We start from the raw sequence: 15000 nt of genomic DNA on the forward strand, positions 1-15000 counted from the left end.
TGATGCATTCAAGGCACTTGATTCCTTCAATGTTTGTTAAATCCATAAAAAAATTGCCATTTGATTTCATATAATACCAAGTTAGTCAAATATTAGAAACAAAGCTCACTCGATATTCCAACGGCGAAAAATGAAATTGTTGTCGAAGACCATTACTCATCACTTTAAAGATTCCAAATATTTATTTTTCTCCGCCAGTTCATCCAATTGACGTTTCATTCTTGAGCTCCATTCTTGAGCTCCAGGAGGGTATATTTTGGTTACAATGACTTTCAACGCCATTGAAGGTTAACAAGAATTAACGAAATTTCCAATTCTTAGGACTAAGCAGAGTTGAGTACAAACAAGTACAAATAGCCAGACAACAGAGATCACAGATCCACTTAAGGTGTTTGATTCCTTCTCTATCTTTGTTGAACCCATAAGTTACCAGATAATTTTCCATTCAGTTTCAGTGTTCTACGTAACAGCACACTTGCCAAAATATTAGAAATACAGCTCAATTTGATTTCGGCTCGACAGGCGAAAGATTGCTGTTGAAGTCCATTACTTGTCGCTTTGAATATTCCAGATATTTATTTTTTACCCCTGTCTTGTTTACCCAATTGTCGTTCCATTCTTGAGCTCAAAAAGGGCATAATATTTTGTTTGAAGATGCACTAAAATTCGTGTTACAATGACTTTCCACGCCATTGCAGGTTAATTAAATGTTCTCCTGGGTGCACCACAGAAATCTACGCATTACCCCAACCCAGTCAAACCTAAGAAAATCTCGCACACAACACTCTATGCACAAAGACACCACTTACCAGGGGAGTAACAGGCAAGACATTAAAAAACCCCGAAATGAAATGCAGATTCCAACTGGGTTTGGCAACCCAGTAATTAGAGATTTTCAAAACGGAACATGACTTGATGTATGAGTACATCACTAAAGGAGCAATAGTTCGCTTGATATCTAAATGGTATGAAGAAGGGGAAAAAAGCAACAAATATTTTATAAAATTCAAGAGGAAGGGAAAGTGCCATCAACAAAGCCAAAAGAAATTTTAGATGAACTTTCTAGATTTTTTTCAAACCTGTATACCAGGAAATAAATTCCAAGTCTTACAGTGAAAGCTATACAGATTCCTTTTTAACAGAAATATCAATGCCTAAACTTTCCGATGAACAAAGACTTAAATTTGAGGAAAAATTCACTATATGCAAATGTTATAACACCTTGAAATCTTTTCAAAAAAACAAAACACCTAGCAATGACAGTCTTAATGCAGAGTTCTATTTAGCATTCTGGTAAATACTTGGGAAGCATTTGGTTGCCTCAATTAATTATGCACATGAGCACGGAGAACTATCAAATTCCCAGAAGCAAGCAGTTATCACTTTGCTGGGAAAAAAAGGTAGGGACAAACGATTCATTAAGAACTGGAGACCAATATCACTTATCAATGTTGACACAAAAATCGCATCCAAAGCACTGGCTAAGCGTTTGGAACCAATCATACCAGACTTGAACCATTGTAATCAAAATGCCTATGTGCAGGGAAGATTGATTTTATATACTGCAGGAATCCTGATTACAATAGCCTTTGAAAAAGCTTTTGATTCATTAAATCATAGGTTTTTATTCAAAGTTCTTCAAGAATTTAATTTTGGCCCATCTTTTGTTAAATGGATACGCACGTTCTATTCAAGAGCTTTATGCCATGCCTAGAATATGACTCATTTTTTTAAATTCCTTCTTAGTACGTCGTACCTAAGGTACTAAGATTTCCAATGGTCTTTAAAATAGAGCTGAATCAGGTACTTGGGGCGCATTCAGTTGGTATCGTTAGAGTGGGGGGTTAGAGAAAGTTGAAGAATAACTGTTATAGGTGCACTAACATACTAAGCTGACTAAGGATACATTAAACTACTTAGATAACAAGAACACTGCCGTACGAGGCGAGGCGTACTAACGTACTAAGGATACATTACAACACTTAGACGACAAGACCACTGCCGCACTAGGCGTACTAACATACTAAGGATACATTACAACACTTAGATAACAAGAACACTGCCGTACTAAGGATACATTACAAGACTTAGATAACAAGAACACTGCCGTACTAGGCGTACTAACGTACTAAGGATACATTAAAATACTCAGATAACAAGAACACTGCCGAACTAGGCGTACTAACGTACTACGGATGCATTGCAACACTTAGATAACAAGAACACTGCCGTACTAGGCGTACTAACGTACTAAGGATGCATTGCAACACTTAGATAACAAGAACACTGCCGTACTAGGCGTACTAACGTACTAAGGATATATTAAAATACTCAGATAACAAGAACACTGCCGTACTAGGCATACTAACGTACTAAGGATACATTAAAATACTCAAATAACAAGAACACTGTCGTACTAGGCATACAAACGTACTAAGGACGCATTACAACACTTAGATAACAAGAACACTGCCGTACTAGGCGTACTAACGTACTAAGGATACATTAAAACACTTAGATAACAAGAACACTGCCGTACTAGGCGTACTAACGTACTAAGGATACATTAAAACACTTAGATAACAAGAACACAACCGTACGAGGCGTACTAACGTACTAAGGATACATTACAACACTGTCGTACTAGGTGTACTAACAGGAATGAATCCTGAATCCTCAAATTTGATTCGAGTTCGAGTTTCAGTTTGACTTGGACCTGTTTGTATCCCTGTTTTATATCTTGGTGTGTGATAACAATGTTATTCCTTACATCATTTGATCAAGCGACGTCATCTGAAAAACCTGGGCCATCATTCGCCTGCCTGTTTCTTAACTTGATCTCATGCGTTGAAGGCACCAGGAAGGTGACAATAAAACGCTATTTTCACTTAGTTTGCAGGGCAATTTTCACTTTTTTCACGTTACTGTCAAATTCGCCCTGTCTGTTTCCGTATTTTCTTTGTTATTATTTATTTTTTTTTTTTGCAAAGGGGCTGGGGTCTGTATTAAACAACTATCATTTAATTGCCTACATCTGAATTCGACCTCATTGCTTGGGAACGAGGTTTGTATCTATTCTGCTGCTTATGGTAGTCTACAAAGTTATATTATTAACCCTTTAATTACTAAATGGTTGCCAGAAAAATGCCGTTTTTAACCGTTAAATCAGTTTTTTGGCTGCCATGATGCTAAATGGGCCATAGTTAACTCGAACATACCTTTCTTCCACGTGATAGTTTACCAAGAATTACTTTAAAATCCCATGATATCAAGAGCACTGCGGTACTAAAAGATCCAGTTCATCCCCTGATGGCCTAACCTGTGATCTTATCACAGGTTACTGATGGTCACGACAACCATTCGACAGTGGTAAAAAGTCCTCGGCAACTTCAGCAGGTCATTAAGGCTCATAAAAAACTGAACATTTGGCTTGAAAACAGGTTAGAAAACCTGAATCGGCGTCGTCACAAGAATCTTTTCACACAACTGGCAAAAAGGCAAACTCTTGCTGAACAAGCTTACGCCATTCATTAGCACCGGCAACAGGTTAAAAATATCAAGTGCGTGAAATGCGATCAAAACACGGCCCCATGCAGGATTGCATAAATTAAGCAACAACAGTTTTAAGTATTCTATTGTCCACTTCAGTAGGTCACTGTTAAGGGCAGAAATACATTTTTTGAGCCCCCTCCCCTAAATCCTTGGGTCTCACCATTGATGCTCAGTTTTCTTGGTCAAAACACATCCACGAGTTGTGCAGAAAGTCTCTTCAGCTATGGGTGCTTTAAAAGGTATGCAACTTTTATTCCGTCGAATACTCTGAGTGGCTAACTGAGTGATAAGTTACAAAAATTTCAGAATCGTGCAGCCAGAGTATTTACAAATTCACCTTTTGTCTATGCTTAATTGGGAGAAGTTGTCTCATCGTCGCAAAAAGAAAGCTTTAATTATGTACCAATCAATGAACGACATTGCCCCGAAATATCTACAATGTCTCTTTACTCAGCGTCACACTGGTTATAATTTGAGAAATTTTGAGGGCAAACTTTCTCTGCCCAATTACCTGAGATGTAGCTTTTGTTATAGCGGAGCTTGTTGATGGAATAATTTGCCCAAGGACTTAAAAATGCTTGTTCTGTTGGGCAGTTTAAACAACTGATCAAGAAGGCATCTGACATATCGGATTCTCACATGGCAATCATGTAAAACAGTTGTAACAAGTTGCAGTTTTTTTTACTTTTAGCTTAACTGATGATTCTCCATGCATGTGTATAATTAAAGTCTTACATCACATTGCATTACATTACGCGTGAAATGATGTCTTGGATGTTTCGTTAACTGCCCTTCCATTTGGCCGGACAGGAAACTGTTTGGAGGCAATAGATCACCGTCTCGTACATCCCAGGTCTGATGGGATCAATCAGATTAATGGACGAGATTTAGTAGCGACTCTGCTCCAGTGAAACAGTGAGCAACTCCTCAGCGGTTGTCTCCAATTCCTACAATGACGTGGATGACTTTCTTAGCTGCTCTCGCCATTACTTCGTGTATAATGACCTCCTGAGCTCCTCCAAAATGTGAGGCAGCTGGTGATTTGAAGGTGCTCTTCACTCCAAACATCTGCTGTCGTCTTCTGAGGCTGATCTCAGTCTACCCGGTTTATCTTTTTTCAACTGTCATTTTCACCCTCAATCTAGTCCTTTCATTTGACGAGTACGTGATTTTTTGACCAACGCAAAAATACGGCTGTTTTTCAGTCTACTTATCACTTTCTTGGGTACTCCTCTGCAACAAAAGTACATCAAGTAAAGGAATTCAAGAATGTGTCAATGTCCAAACTCCAGGTCAGTTCTATATGTATTGTACATGTAGCAAGGCAGGTAAAGGGCATAGTCACCTTTTCTGCTGCCTTTTCTAGGTACAACAATCTTTTCTGTCGCTTTGAGTACCTCGCATTTTGGGCGATGGACTTGTATGCGGAGTAACCATAGTGCTCGGAAAGAACCCCAGCAACATCTATGATCCTTAACTTCATAGCAGTCTTCGCTCACGTTGTTATGTTGTCATCTACCATGTGTCTCTTATCTTATTTCCATTGTCGTTTAAGTAGGACCCATACTTAGAGCTGGAGGACTCTGCCAAGGGTCAGTCTTTCCTGTTCTTTGAGTTCATTTCTTGGGTATTTCAATCGTTTGTGCAGGTCTTTGTTATCTGTGGCATTAAAGATGCCTCCTTTTCGTAACAATTCTAAATTTCTTTGCCAAAAGTTTTTTCTGATCCTGATCATCTTTAGTTTTATACCCAATTCTCTCAATTTATTCTTGCAATTGTTCCCCAAGTGCTTGAAACACAAGAGACTGCAAATTCTTCAACTCTTCATTGAATTCGAATCAATCTTGTTCATTGTTGCCGCATCGGCCAAGAATTATGTTCAAGCTACTTTCTAGCGATTTCAAGCGATTTCAAGACTGTTTTGAAGGGGTCTCCGTGTTTCACTTTTGGTGGGGTTTTCTATAAAACGAAGATCCTAGTAATATTGGTTGATAACTGCAAATCTTGATGTTTCTTATTAAGAAATAAGAACGTTACTCTGGTTGAAATTGTATAAGAATATGTACAATGTTTTAAAAGTCCCAACGTTTCGGTTGAACCTTCAACCTTCATCAGGGGAAAGTGAAAAAATAATTCGCAAAAAACACGTTTCTTATAGTATGCCAAATTTGAGTCTATTATTATTGAATTCTGTCCCTCAGGTCAAGATTTAGAAATTCGTGCGGCAAATGCATGCCATCATCACGATTAAGCGGATTCCTGCATGTTTCTTGTTTCTGCTTCGGTCGAGAATCATATTCGAACTACTTTTGATCGATTTTGAAACGATTTTGAAGAGATCTTTGTTGTTGGGTCTTTGGTCTTTTACCCACCCGTTTTGAGTCAGTTTTGACATTGACCTCCTCCGCAAATCTACCATGGCTCTTTCATTCATAAGATTCCGGTAACTTTCTCTTTTAAGAACGATTCATTTGACGCATCATCTCGGTAATATAGCAACTTTTCCCATTGGCTTTGTTCCATATTGTAACAGTTCACAGCGAATAAATTGCAGTCAACGTTTCGGAATTGCAGGTTATTGTCACGGCTTGGCTCGGTACACCCTCCCTTGGAGCGACTGAGTCAGTTCCTACTTCTCTTGCGGCGAACGTAGGCAATTGCGATGATCGTTTTCACCAACTTCTGATCCATGAAGTTAACGGCGATGCACATGAGAACATCTATTAATTGCACAGATCTGGAATTTTCTACAGTCTTTCCTCTGGTAATCGTAGCCAAGACAATGGAAACACAGCCTTTTCTCCTTTGTGATTTGCCAACGATCGTGAACACTCTTGTAGAACTTCTTGCAAAACCAAAACCTGTGTTCGGTAACTAAACTCTGCAAAGAAAGCACGGCGGTTTCATTCTCCTTGAATTAATCTCTGGCGTGAAAGATTTGCCTTCTTAGTGTATCAAAATTGCTGGGTCCTGAAATCTTTCCAACTCTTCTTCCTTCAATTCCATTCTGCTGTCCCTCTTCCATTTTAATTTTTTCTGCAACTCATGATCTCCGGAAAATATGTTCTCAGGGACTCTAGCAGGCTAGGAAGGCTCCAAGACAAACTAAACACTCGGCTTAAAAACGGGTTCAACAACCGTGCACAACTTGCAAAATACTTTCTGAGCAAGCCTCGTGCCATCTCATTGGCTAACAAATCACGTAAAAATCACGCGCGCGAAACGGCTACCAAAACTAAATGACTTTCCCAAAAAACTAGACTGGGTGGGGTTGTTCCAGTACACCGACGCGAGAGGGTGCTTTTCACGATTCATGTTACCTGCCTCTTATTCCCTCTAAAATTAGTGAAATCTCGAGTTTATTATTTACACTGTTACGCGAAAATAAATAATCAATCCAAGAGTCGTTGACATATCAAAACGATGCAAGACAAATGGCAATTTTATTTCCTTCATGTATTACGCTTAGAAGTACTTTCCTGAAACGATAATACGACGGCCGTGTATCTTCACGTGTTGTGGCTAATTACATTACTGCGCGTAGTATGGCATGCAATGCAATGCTTTGGTTATCCACGTATTGCAATGTATCCTTTGTACGTTAGTGCGCCTTGGCCTCGTACGGCAGTGTTCTTGTTATCAAAGTGTTGTAATGTATCCTTAGTACATTAGTACGCTTAGTACTGTAGAGTTCTTGTTATCTAAGTATTTTAATGTATCCTTAGTACCTTAGTACGCCTCGTACGGCAGTGTTCTTGTTATCTAAGTATTTTAAATACGGCAGAGTTCTTGTTATCTGAGTATTTTAATGTATCCTTAGTACGTTAGTACGCCTCGTACGGCAGTGTTCTTGTTATCTAAGTATTTTAAATACGGCAGAGTTCTTGTACGGCAGTGTTCTTGTTATCTGAGTATTTTAAAGTATCCTTAGTATCCCTAGTACGTTAGTATGCCACGTACGGCAGTGTTCTTGTTATCTAACGCCTCGTATGGCAGTATTCTTGTTATCTAAGTATTTTAAATACGGCAGAGTTCTTGTACGGCAGTGTTCTTGTTATCTGAGTATTTTAAAACATTAGTACGGTAATTAGACGTACTAAAGAAAAAAAAAAAGGAAAAGGGAACCTAAATCGGGCAGCATATGAAGAGCTTCCAGTTGTGTGATGAATAATGGCGTTACTTCAAATTATTTTACAATCGAAACAGGGATAGTGCAAGGTGACCCTCTGTTTGTGCTATAATTCATTCTGAGTTCTTGCGTGCAGCATCAGGAAAAATAAAAATATTCAAGGGATAAAAATTGGAAAGGAAGATGTTCAACTTGCTTTATTTGCTGATGATTTGTCTTGTTTTGTAAAAGATAAGCCTTCTTATGAGAACTTAATAGGAAGGTTACAAAATTTTAGTGCTATTTCTGGTCTCAAGGTCAATTCAGAAAAGACTGAATTATTTTGTTTAAGTTTAAAGAAACCAGAACCATTTCCTCACGGAATTAAAACATCCGTAAAAATCCTACAGGTGCATATTTCAGTTACAACTAGGCATTGAGAAAAAAAGATAATTTTGAGGGAGTTTTAAAAGCCGTTAAGAAAACATTACAAATGTTGAAATGACGAGGACTAACGTTTCTAGGAAATAATTCAAATAGTTAAATCTCTTGCCATTCCAAAGTTTATGTCAAAAGCAGCTTTTATTCATGTTTCTAATGATCTTATTCATGATTTAAATAAAGAGTTAAATAGTTGGAATGGCAAGGATAAAGCTAAGCGTTCTGCATTAATCACTGATATTGAACAAGATGGATTAAAGCCCAGAGAATTACGTGCTTAAAGAAGTATGTTAGTCCTTGAAAATTGCACTGGATTACTACTTAGGTAATGTGGGTGGTAAGTTTATTCTGAAATGTCAGTTTAATACCCCTTTTTCTCCCGGTGTTTTATAGGGAATGTCTTGATGTGTGGTCCTGTCTCGTTAAAAAAAATGATTTGACTTATGGTGATATAATGAACGAGGTTATTTGGAATAATAAAAATATACTTAGTCAAGGAAAATTTATATACCAACCCTAACCCTAACCCTAACAACAAATGGTAGGAATTTCCCAGTTAGTGCTTCAAACCACTTTTTAACGCCAACAGAAGGGCGAACCCCCCTAAAGAAACAATACAAGGGGCCTGGGTATACACACAAGGCCCTGGTACCTAGATCTTGCGGACCCATGATGCCTCGGTGGCTTTTTGACGCCATGCAATAGACAGGCAAAGGAAATACCCCATAAAAGGGAGGGAAGAATGGTGGGAAGCTCATATATTTCTCACTTCATCTGTTCATATGATTTGAATTATAACTTCAGGCTGCTTCGCGGCCCAAGTATAATTCTCATTATATTTCACAGACTCCGTTCCGCACTGCCAGATTTTCTGGGGACAGTGACTTTGAAAGACACCCCTTCTGGAAGGACGCTGCAATGTCTAAGATCCAGGGAAGCCAAGGCAGAAATCCTCTCAGGACAGGTTAATGCAAACAGGGTGACTAACTTCATTGAGATAGTTTTAAGTGATAAGGTGCTGTTCTTCCCCAAAGAAATCATGTATTTAATCATAACGTCAACATTCCAGGTATGGGAATACCTGGGTTTTGGAGGGCGTTTATTGAGAGCTCCTTTAAGGAGCCTAGTAACGTAAGGATGCTGACCCACTGAGAAACCGTCTATCTTTGGATGAGTTGACGAAATAGCAAAACGAAGGACGTTAAGTGATCGGTACGCTAAGCCTTCGTTAAAGACTTCTGTTAAGAAAATTAGAATGTCACTTATAGATGACGAAAGAGGATCAATTTGCCATCCAGAACACCAGCGGCACCAATGGTTCCAACTAGACTCGTAGGTTTTGTGTGTGGAGGTACAAGTTGCTGCAATGAGTAGGTCGGCAATGTTTGTTGGAATGCCCTCAGCTTGGAAACATTGGTAGAGATGTGAAACACGGCCAAGTGAAGACGAGGATACATTGGATGAACGTGGTTCAGGTCGGTCAGGTCCGTTAACAGGGTTGGACTGTTCAGGAGCAACACTGGCTGAGATATTAGAAGTCTCAGCAGAACCGGCCACCAGGGCTGGGCTTGCCAAACTGGAGCAATGAGAATTAGCTCCGTTTGGTTGATTGTTACCTTTGCCAGAGTTTTCGATATCAGATTGAAGGGAGGGGGGGGGGGGGGAAGGCATAGCCCCGTAGAGTAGCCCAGTTGATCGTGAAGGCGTCGGTGTGGATGGCTCCCGGGTCAGGTCTCCAACTGATGTAAGCCGCGAGTTGACTGGTTAGACGACTCGCAAATAGATTGGTCTGGCAATTCAGCAGAAAAGGCTGAATAATTATTGGGTCCAACTTCCACTCGCTCATGTCCGTGAATTCTCTGGATTCCTTGTCCGCTGAGACGTTGTCTCTTCCTGTGAGAAGCTATCACAAGGATGTCTCTTTCCTGACACCAATCCCACATCTCTAATGCCAGAGTCATAAGTTGGGGGGAACATGTACCTGCTTTGTTGTTGATGTAAGCGATGGCGGTAGTGTTGTCTAGTTGCAGAGATACGGATACGTGAGACTTGTCTTTGAGAAAGGTTTTCAAGGCCAAAAGGACGTCTTTAGCTCTAGATAATTGATGTGTTGGGGAGACTCTTTTGGGGACCATCTGCCATTGGTCTGAAAGGAATGATGCACTGCACCCCAAACTTCCTTGGAGGCGTCGGTTGTGATGAACATATCCGGCGGAGGAAGGTGTACAGGACTGCCGTTTGCATTGAGGGTGTGTTTCAACCACCAAGCAAGTTCTACTCTGGCACTCGGTGACAGGGCAATCAAGGCGTCGTAAGACTCCTGGTTCATTTGTAGGCCCCTTATCAGGTCTGATTGCAAGTGACGAAAGTGAAGTGGAGCTCGCCAAATGGCTGGTCTCGAGGACTCTAACAGACCTATTAAACTTGCTAGGTTTTGCAATGTGATACTTTGAGAAACGAGCAGACGGCGACAACAGTCTAGAATTTTGTCGGTTTTTTCTGCCAGGAGAGATAGCATCATGCACGTTGAGTCTATTTGGAAACCCAGGAAAGTTAGCGCTTGTGTTGGAATCAGTAATGTTTTCTTGAGGTTTATTGTAAAACCAAGGGACTGAAGGAGACTCACTACCAGTTGAGTATTTTTCACAGCTTCCTCGACTGTTGCAGCCAAAAGAAGAAAGTCGTCCAGGTATGTAAGGACTCGAATGGCCTTCCTTCTCAGGAATGCAGCAACAGGTTTTAGAGCTTTCGTAAAAATTCTGGAGGCTGAACACAAGCCAAATGGAAGAGCTTTGAACTGGTAACAAGCTCCCTTGCAAATGAAGCGAATTAACTTTCGGGAAGTCTTGTGCACGGGCACAGAAAAGTAAGCATCTTTTAAATCTATATTTGTCATAAAATCTCCTGGTAAAAGCAACGTCTTTAGGCAACTGAGGTTTTCCATCTGGAAATGCTTGTTTACAATGAACTTGTTCAAAGAACTTAGGTCTATCACCGGACGCATAGATCCTCCTTTTTTGGGTACAAGAAACAGGCGGCTGTAAAAACCGTCTCTGGTAAAAGGGATCTTTTGTATGGCCCCTTTTTGCAATAACTCGTACACTTCCTGGGATATTAGGAGTGCCTCCTGACCCGATGCTTGGGTAAATGGTTGAGACTTTTGAAAGGGAGTTTTGAGGAAGCTTATCTTGTAACCTGAAATAATTGAGACAATCTGTGGGTCCGATGTTAGAGTTCTCCAAGACACTATGCACTCTGAGAGTCTGGCTGACGTCCCTTCTGGGGAGGGGGACGAAAAAGCCCGTTTTTTGAACGAGGCCCTGGGTAATTTGACTGAGATTTAGAAAGGTTTGAATACCTAGTGGATTGATACTTGTTAAAGGTGTCTCTATGTTTACTTTGAGACTGGAAACTATTATTACGGCTAGGAAAGGATTTCCCTGTAGTTTGCGCCAAATTTTTCGTGAGACCCCTTGACAACTCGGCCTGTTTTGAGGCTAAATAGGGGAAATCATCTCCAAATAGCCACGATTTTGCATTAGGAAGAGGTAGTTCCACGAGGTTTGTCCTGGAACGGTTTATGGCGGCAAGGACTCTCTGTCGTCTCTGGATAGACAGCTGAGTATTGGCTGAGCCTAAAAGGCAAAGAGCTTGTTCCAAAGCTACTTTAATTTCCTCATAAGTTGGAGCTGAATCATTTTCGATACAATCATGAAGACCACATAGTGGCCCCGTGGCATTTAGGAAAGCACGCTGGGCGTTAAACATTTTCTTATCCCTTTCTTGTACAAACGTTTTCACTTTAAATGGTACTTGATTCAACAATTGTTGATCGAGTTTTGGAGCAGAGAGTGCATCCATTTCAGGAGTTGCCCAGTCATCCATAATAACCAGAGATTGCTGGTAAGATAATTGTCTCCGAAAGTTAGCATCCAGAAACTTGGAGAAGAAGATTGATGGTTTCCAGGAGGTTGATTTGGCAACTGGGTCGAACAGCCGATGATCATCACTAGATTTCACCGAGTCTTCAACTTCGTCAGATGTCTTAGTAGACTCTGTTGGTGCCTTAATAGGCGCTACGGGTGCCTTAATAGGCTCTACGGGTGCCCCAACGGGCCTAGTAGCAGTCTTAAAAGATGCTTCGGTCGCCAAAGGCTCACCTATGTCCAAGCCTGACGTTTCGCCAGCCATAATCGACAAAGCATCGTCATCAGTATTTGCAATAGATTCTGGCTGATTTGTTCGGGACTCTAACGAGTCTATTTGGTTGGAAAGACGTTCAATCGACTGAAGAATCTTCTGAAGGGAATCGTTCTCGTCCTTGCGCCGTTTCGGCAGAGACCCTTCATGATGTATGTCAGGCAATGATACAGAGTTTTTGGCGGGAAGATGGCAACCGGGAGCGAGTCCTTTTACGCGACTTGTGTCGTCTATGGAACATGTTCAGCGATTTTAAATATCCTGAAAAGCGAAAGAATATCACCAAGAAAGAAACCTACTGTGTGAAAACACAGAAGTTTAGCCTGAAAAACGGTTAGAATTTGTAAGAAAGGCAAAAAACTTACCAAAAGGTTTGAAGCACAAGGAAAAAAGCCACCGAGGTATCATGGGTCCGCGAGATCTAGGTACCAGGGCCTTGTGTGTATACCCAGGCCCCTTGTATTGTTTCTTTAGGGGGGTTCGCCCTTCTGTTGGCGTTAAAAAGTGGTTTGAAGCACTAACTGGGAAATTCCTACCATTTGTTGTCTCATATATTTCAAACGGAGTCTGTGAAATATAATTGGTGTCAAGTTACACGCTTCAAGTCCTCATAGATATGTTGTCATGGTTGTCATGTTATCATTAGGTAATGGGAGCTACATTTTGTGTAAATACAATTCATGTACTCTTAGTTGTTGCTCGAATCGGTCCTATCCCATTGCTAATCTGTTCAGATACAAATTTGCACCAAATGGGCAACAAAAACACATTTGCCTTGAAGATTTACACAATTTCAAATGTTCAAACTAGGAATCGCATGACACTAATTTCGTTAAAATCCATGAACCCACATTTTTAGAACTTCCAACTGGGATGTTTGCAGATAATTAGAAAGTATCCACCGACTTTCTTAACAAATACATTACTGAAAAACCCTGGATATTCACTTGTCACCAAACCTTATAATCACACAATCCAGATGGTGTGTCAAATGACCTGCTCTTGTAATGTATGAGAAATCTGGAAAACGCCTCTATAAGAAAAAAGTTATTGGAAGGCTGTAAACAAAACATTACGATCAACTCAAAAGACCTCGTAAATAGACTGTCATGAAGTTACCTCATCATTGTATCCCATGTGCATTCCACAGTCAAGCATAATGTTCTTGCCACCAATGGTTACAAGAATACAGCTGCGTCCAACATCTAAAATAACAAGGCTGAGAGTTACCCTTCCTACCAAAATAGGACAGCTCCTGGATTGCCCTCTAGGGTTCCATTTCAACCAATCTAAAGCAACACTGCACAAATTTCATGTTGTACTAGTAGTATAAATAATAATAATAATAATAATAATAATAATAATAATTATTATTATTATTATTATTATAATAACAGTACGGTTCACAATTATTATTATTATTATTATTATTATTATTATTATTATTATTACCATTATCATTATCATTATCATTATCATTATTATAACTTTTATAACTTTTAAATTGCACTTTTACGCATGACAAAAGCTTCAAATTGATGCCGGAAATGGATGATCAGCAAAAACACAAACATTGTAAAGAAGTTTACTAATAAGTAGGCAGAGTGTAAAGCAATACTGAAAACTAGAAACAATGAATATTGCAAATAGCCTGAGCAGGTTATAGCCAGCTATTGAAAGCATAACTAAACACAAAGAAAAAACAAAGAATCCATACTACTACTAGTGTATATTGTATACATTTTGTAACATAGTCGAAGTTTGAATTTATGCATAGTCAAAACAACATATCGAATTACATTGCACACACAAGAAACTATTTATTGCATGTACATAGTTATTTTTGCTGTCACAGCGAAACTCGCAACTTATGTTGCAGGTGTAATTTTTATCTACAGTAGTATAATTTGTGAACCGTACTGTTATATTATTTTTTTTGTGTGTAGCCGTGAACTGACTTCGCTTATCAGCAGGAATCGTTTTTTTTCAACACCTGTTTATCAAATGTCGCTTAAATTTGTCTTTCACCAGGAACACTTCAATAAAGTTATACGCTTTGTATCTGTAGTTTGAAAATGACAGTACATTTTTTTATGCCTTAGGATTTTACAACTGGTCACACATTTTGTGTGTGAAACATACTTTTCAAGTTCAATCCAGTAACTAAACAACCAAATGAAATCTTCGCTATCTCTCATCACCGTCGACGGCTACAAATACGTCAGGACAAAATTATGATACTGAAAATATCGACTTTGCTAACATTTACAAACTCGTAACTACACGAATAACGATGAAACTATTTGATAATCTAGTTATCGAAGGTTCGAAATTCGCGGGAAATTGTACTTAACAGGAATAATGGGTATGAGTACAAACAAATGATCTCAATCAACTGACTGTATGATTAATGCCATCTGAAAAAGCGCCAGATGCGTTCAAGCTAAAAACAGCGCAATCTTTAAAAGTCGGCCATTGTATTTGACTTCACGTCAAACGTGCTGCTCAGGAGTGTCTCTCAGTGCTATGTGTCGTCCGGTGGAGGAATAATAGTGGAAAATATATGACAAGGAATCTTACATTAATTTCAACGGATAGAATTTCCATTTTTCTTGGTTACCTTGAATCAATTGGAAAAGTATGTAAGTGTTTCTTAGATCACATTACAAACCCTCTGGAAAAAAAAAAAGCTCTTTATG

The 15000-nt window shown here is 39.5% G+C and overlaps 1 protein-coding gene and 1 pseudogene across 2 annotated transcripts in view; both read right to left on the minus strand.

Annotated features, from left to right (window-relative positions):
- LOC138052018 (integrator complex subunit 11-like) overlaps positions 1–15000 on the minus strand; it is a 151304-nt gene that overhangs the window by 100132 nt on the left and 36172 nt on the right. For both annotated transcript variants that reach the window (XM_068898368.1, XM_068898369.1), the window contains exons 2-3: positions 13421–13520; positions 13261–13334 (exon numbers count right to left, since the gene is read on the minus strand). In XM_068898368.1, coding sequence (XP_068754469.1) covers positions 13261–13334; positions 13421–13520 — 174 coding nt within the window. The remainder of the gene's footprint in view (positions 1–13260; positions 13335–13420; positions 13521–15000) is intronic.
- LOC138051025 (uncharacterized) lies at positions 9364–10430 on the minus strand (annotated as a pseudogene).

Source organism: Montipora capricornis, chromosome 6 (assembly GCF_036669925.1).
Source record: "Montipora capricornis isolate CH-2021 chromosome 6, ASM3666992v2, whole genome shotgun sequence".
Classification (NCBI taxonomy): Eukaryota; Metazoa; Cnidaria; class Anthozoa; order Scleractinia; family Acroporidae; genus Montipora; species Montipora capricornis.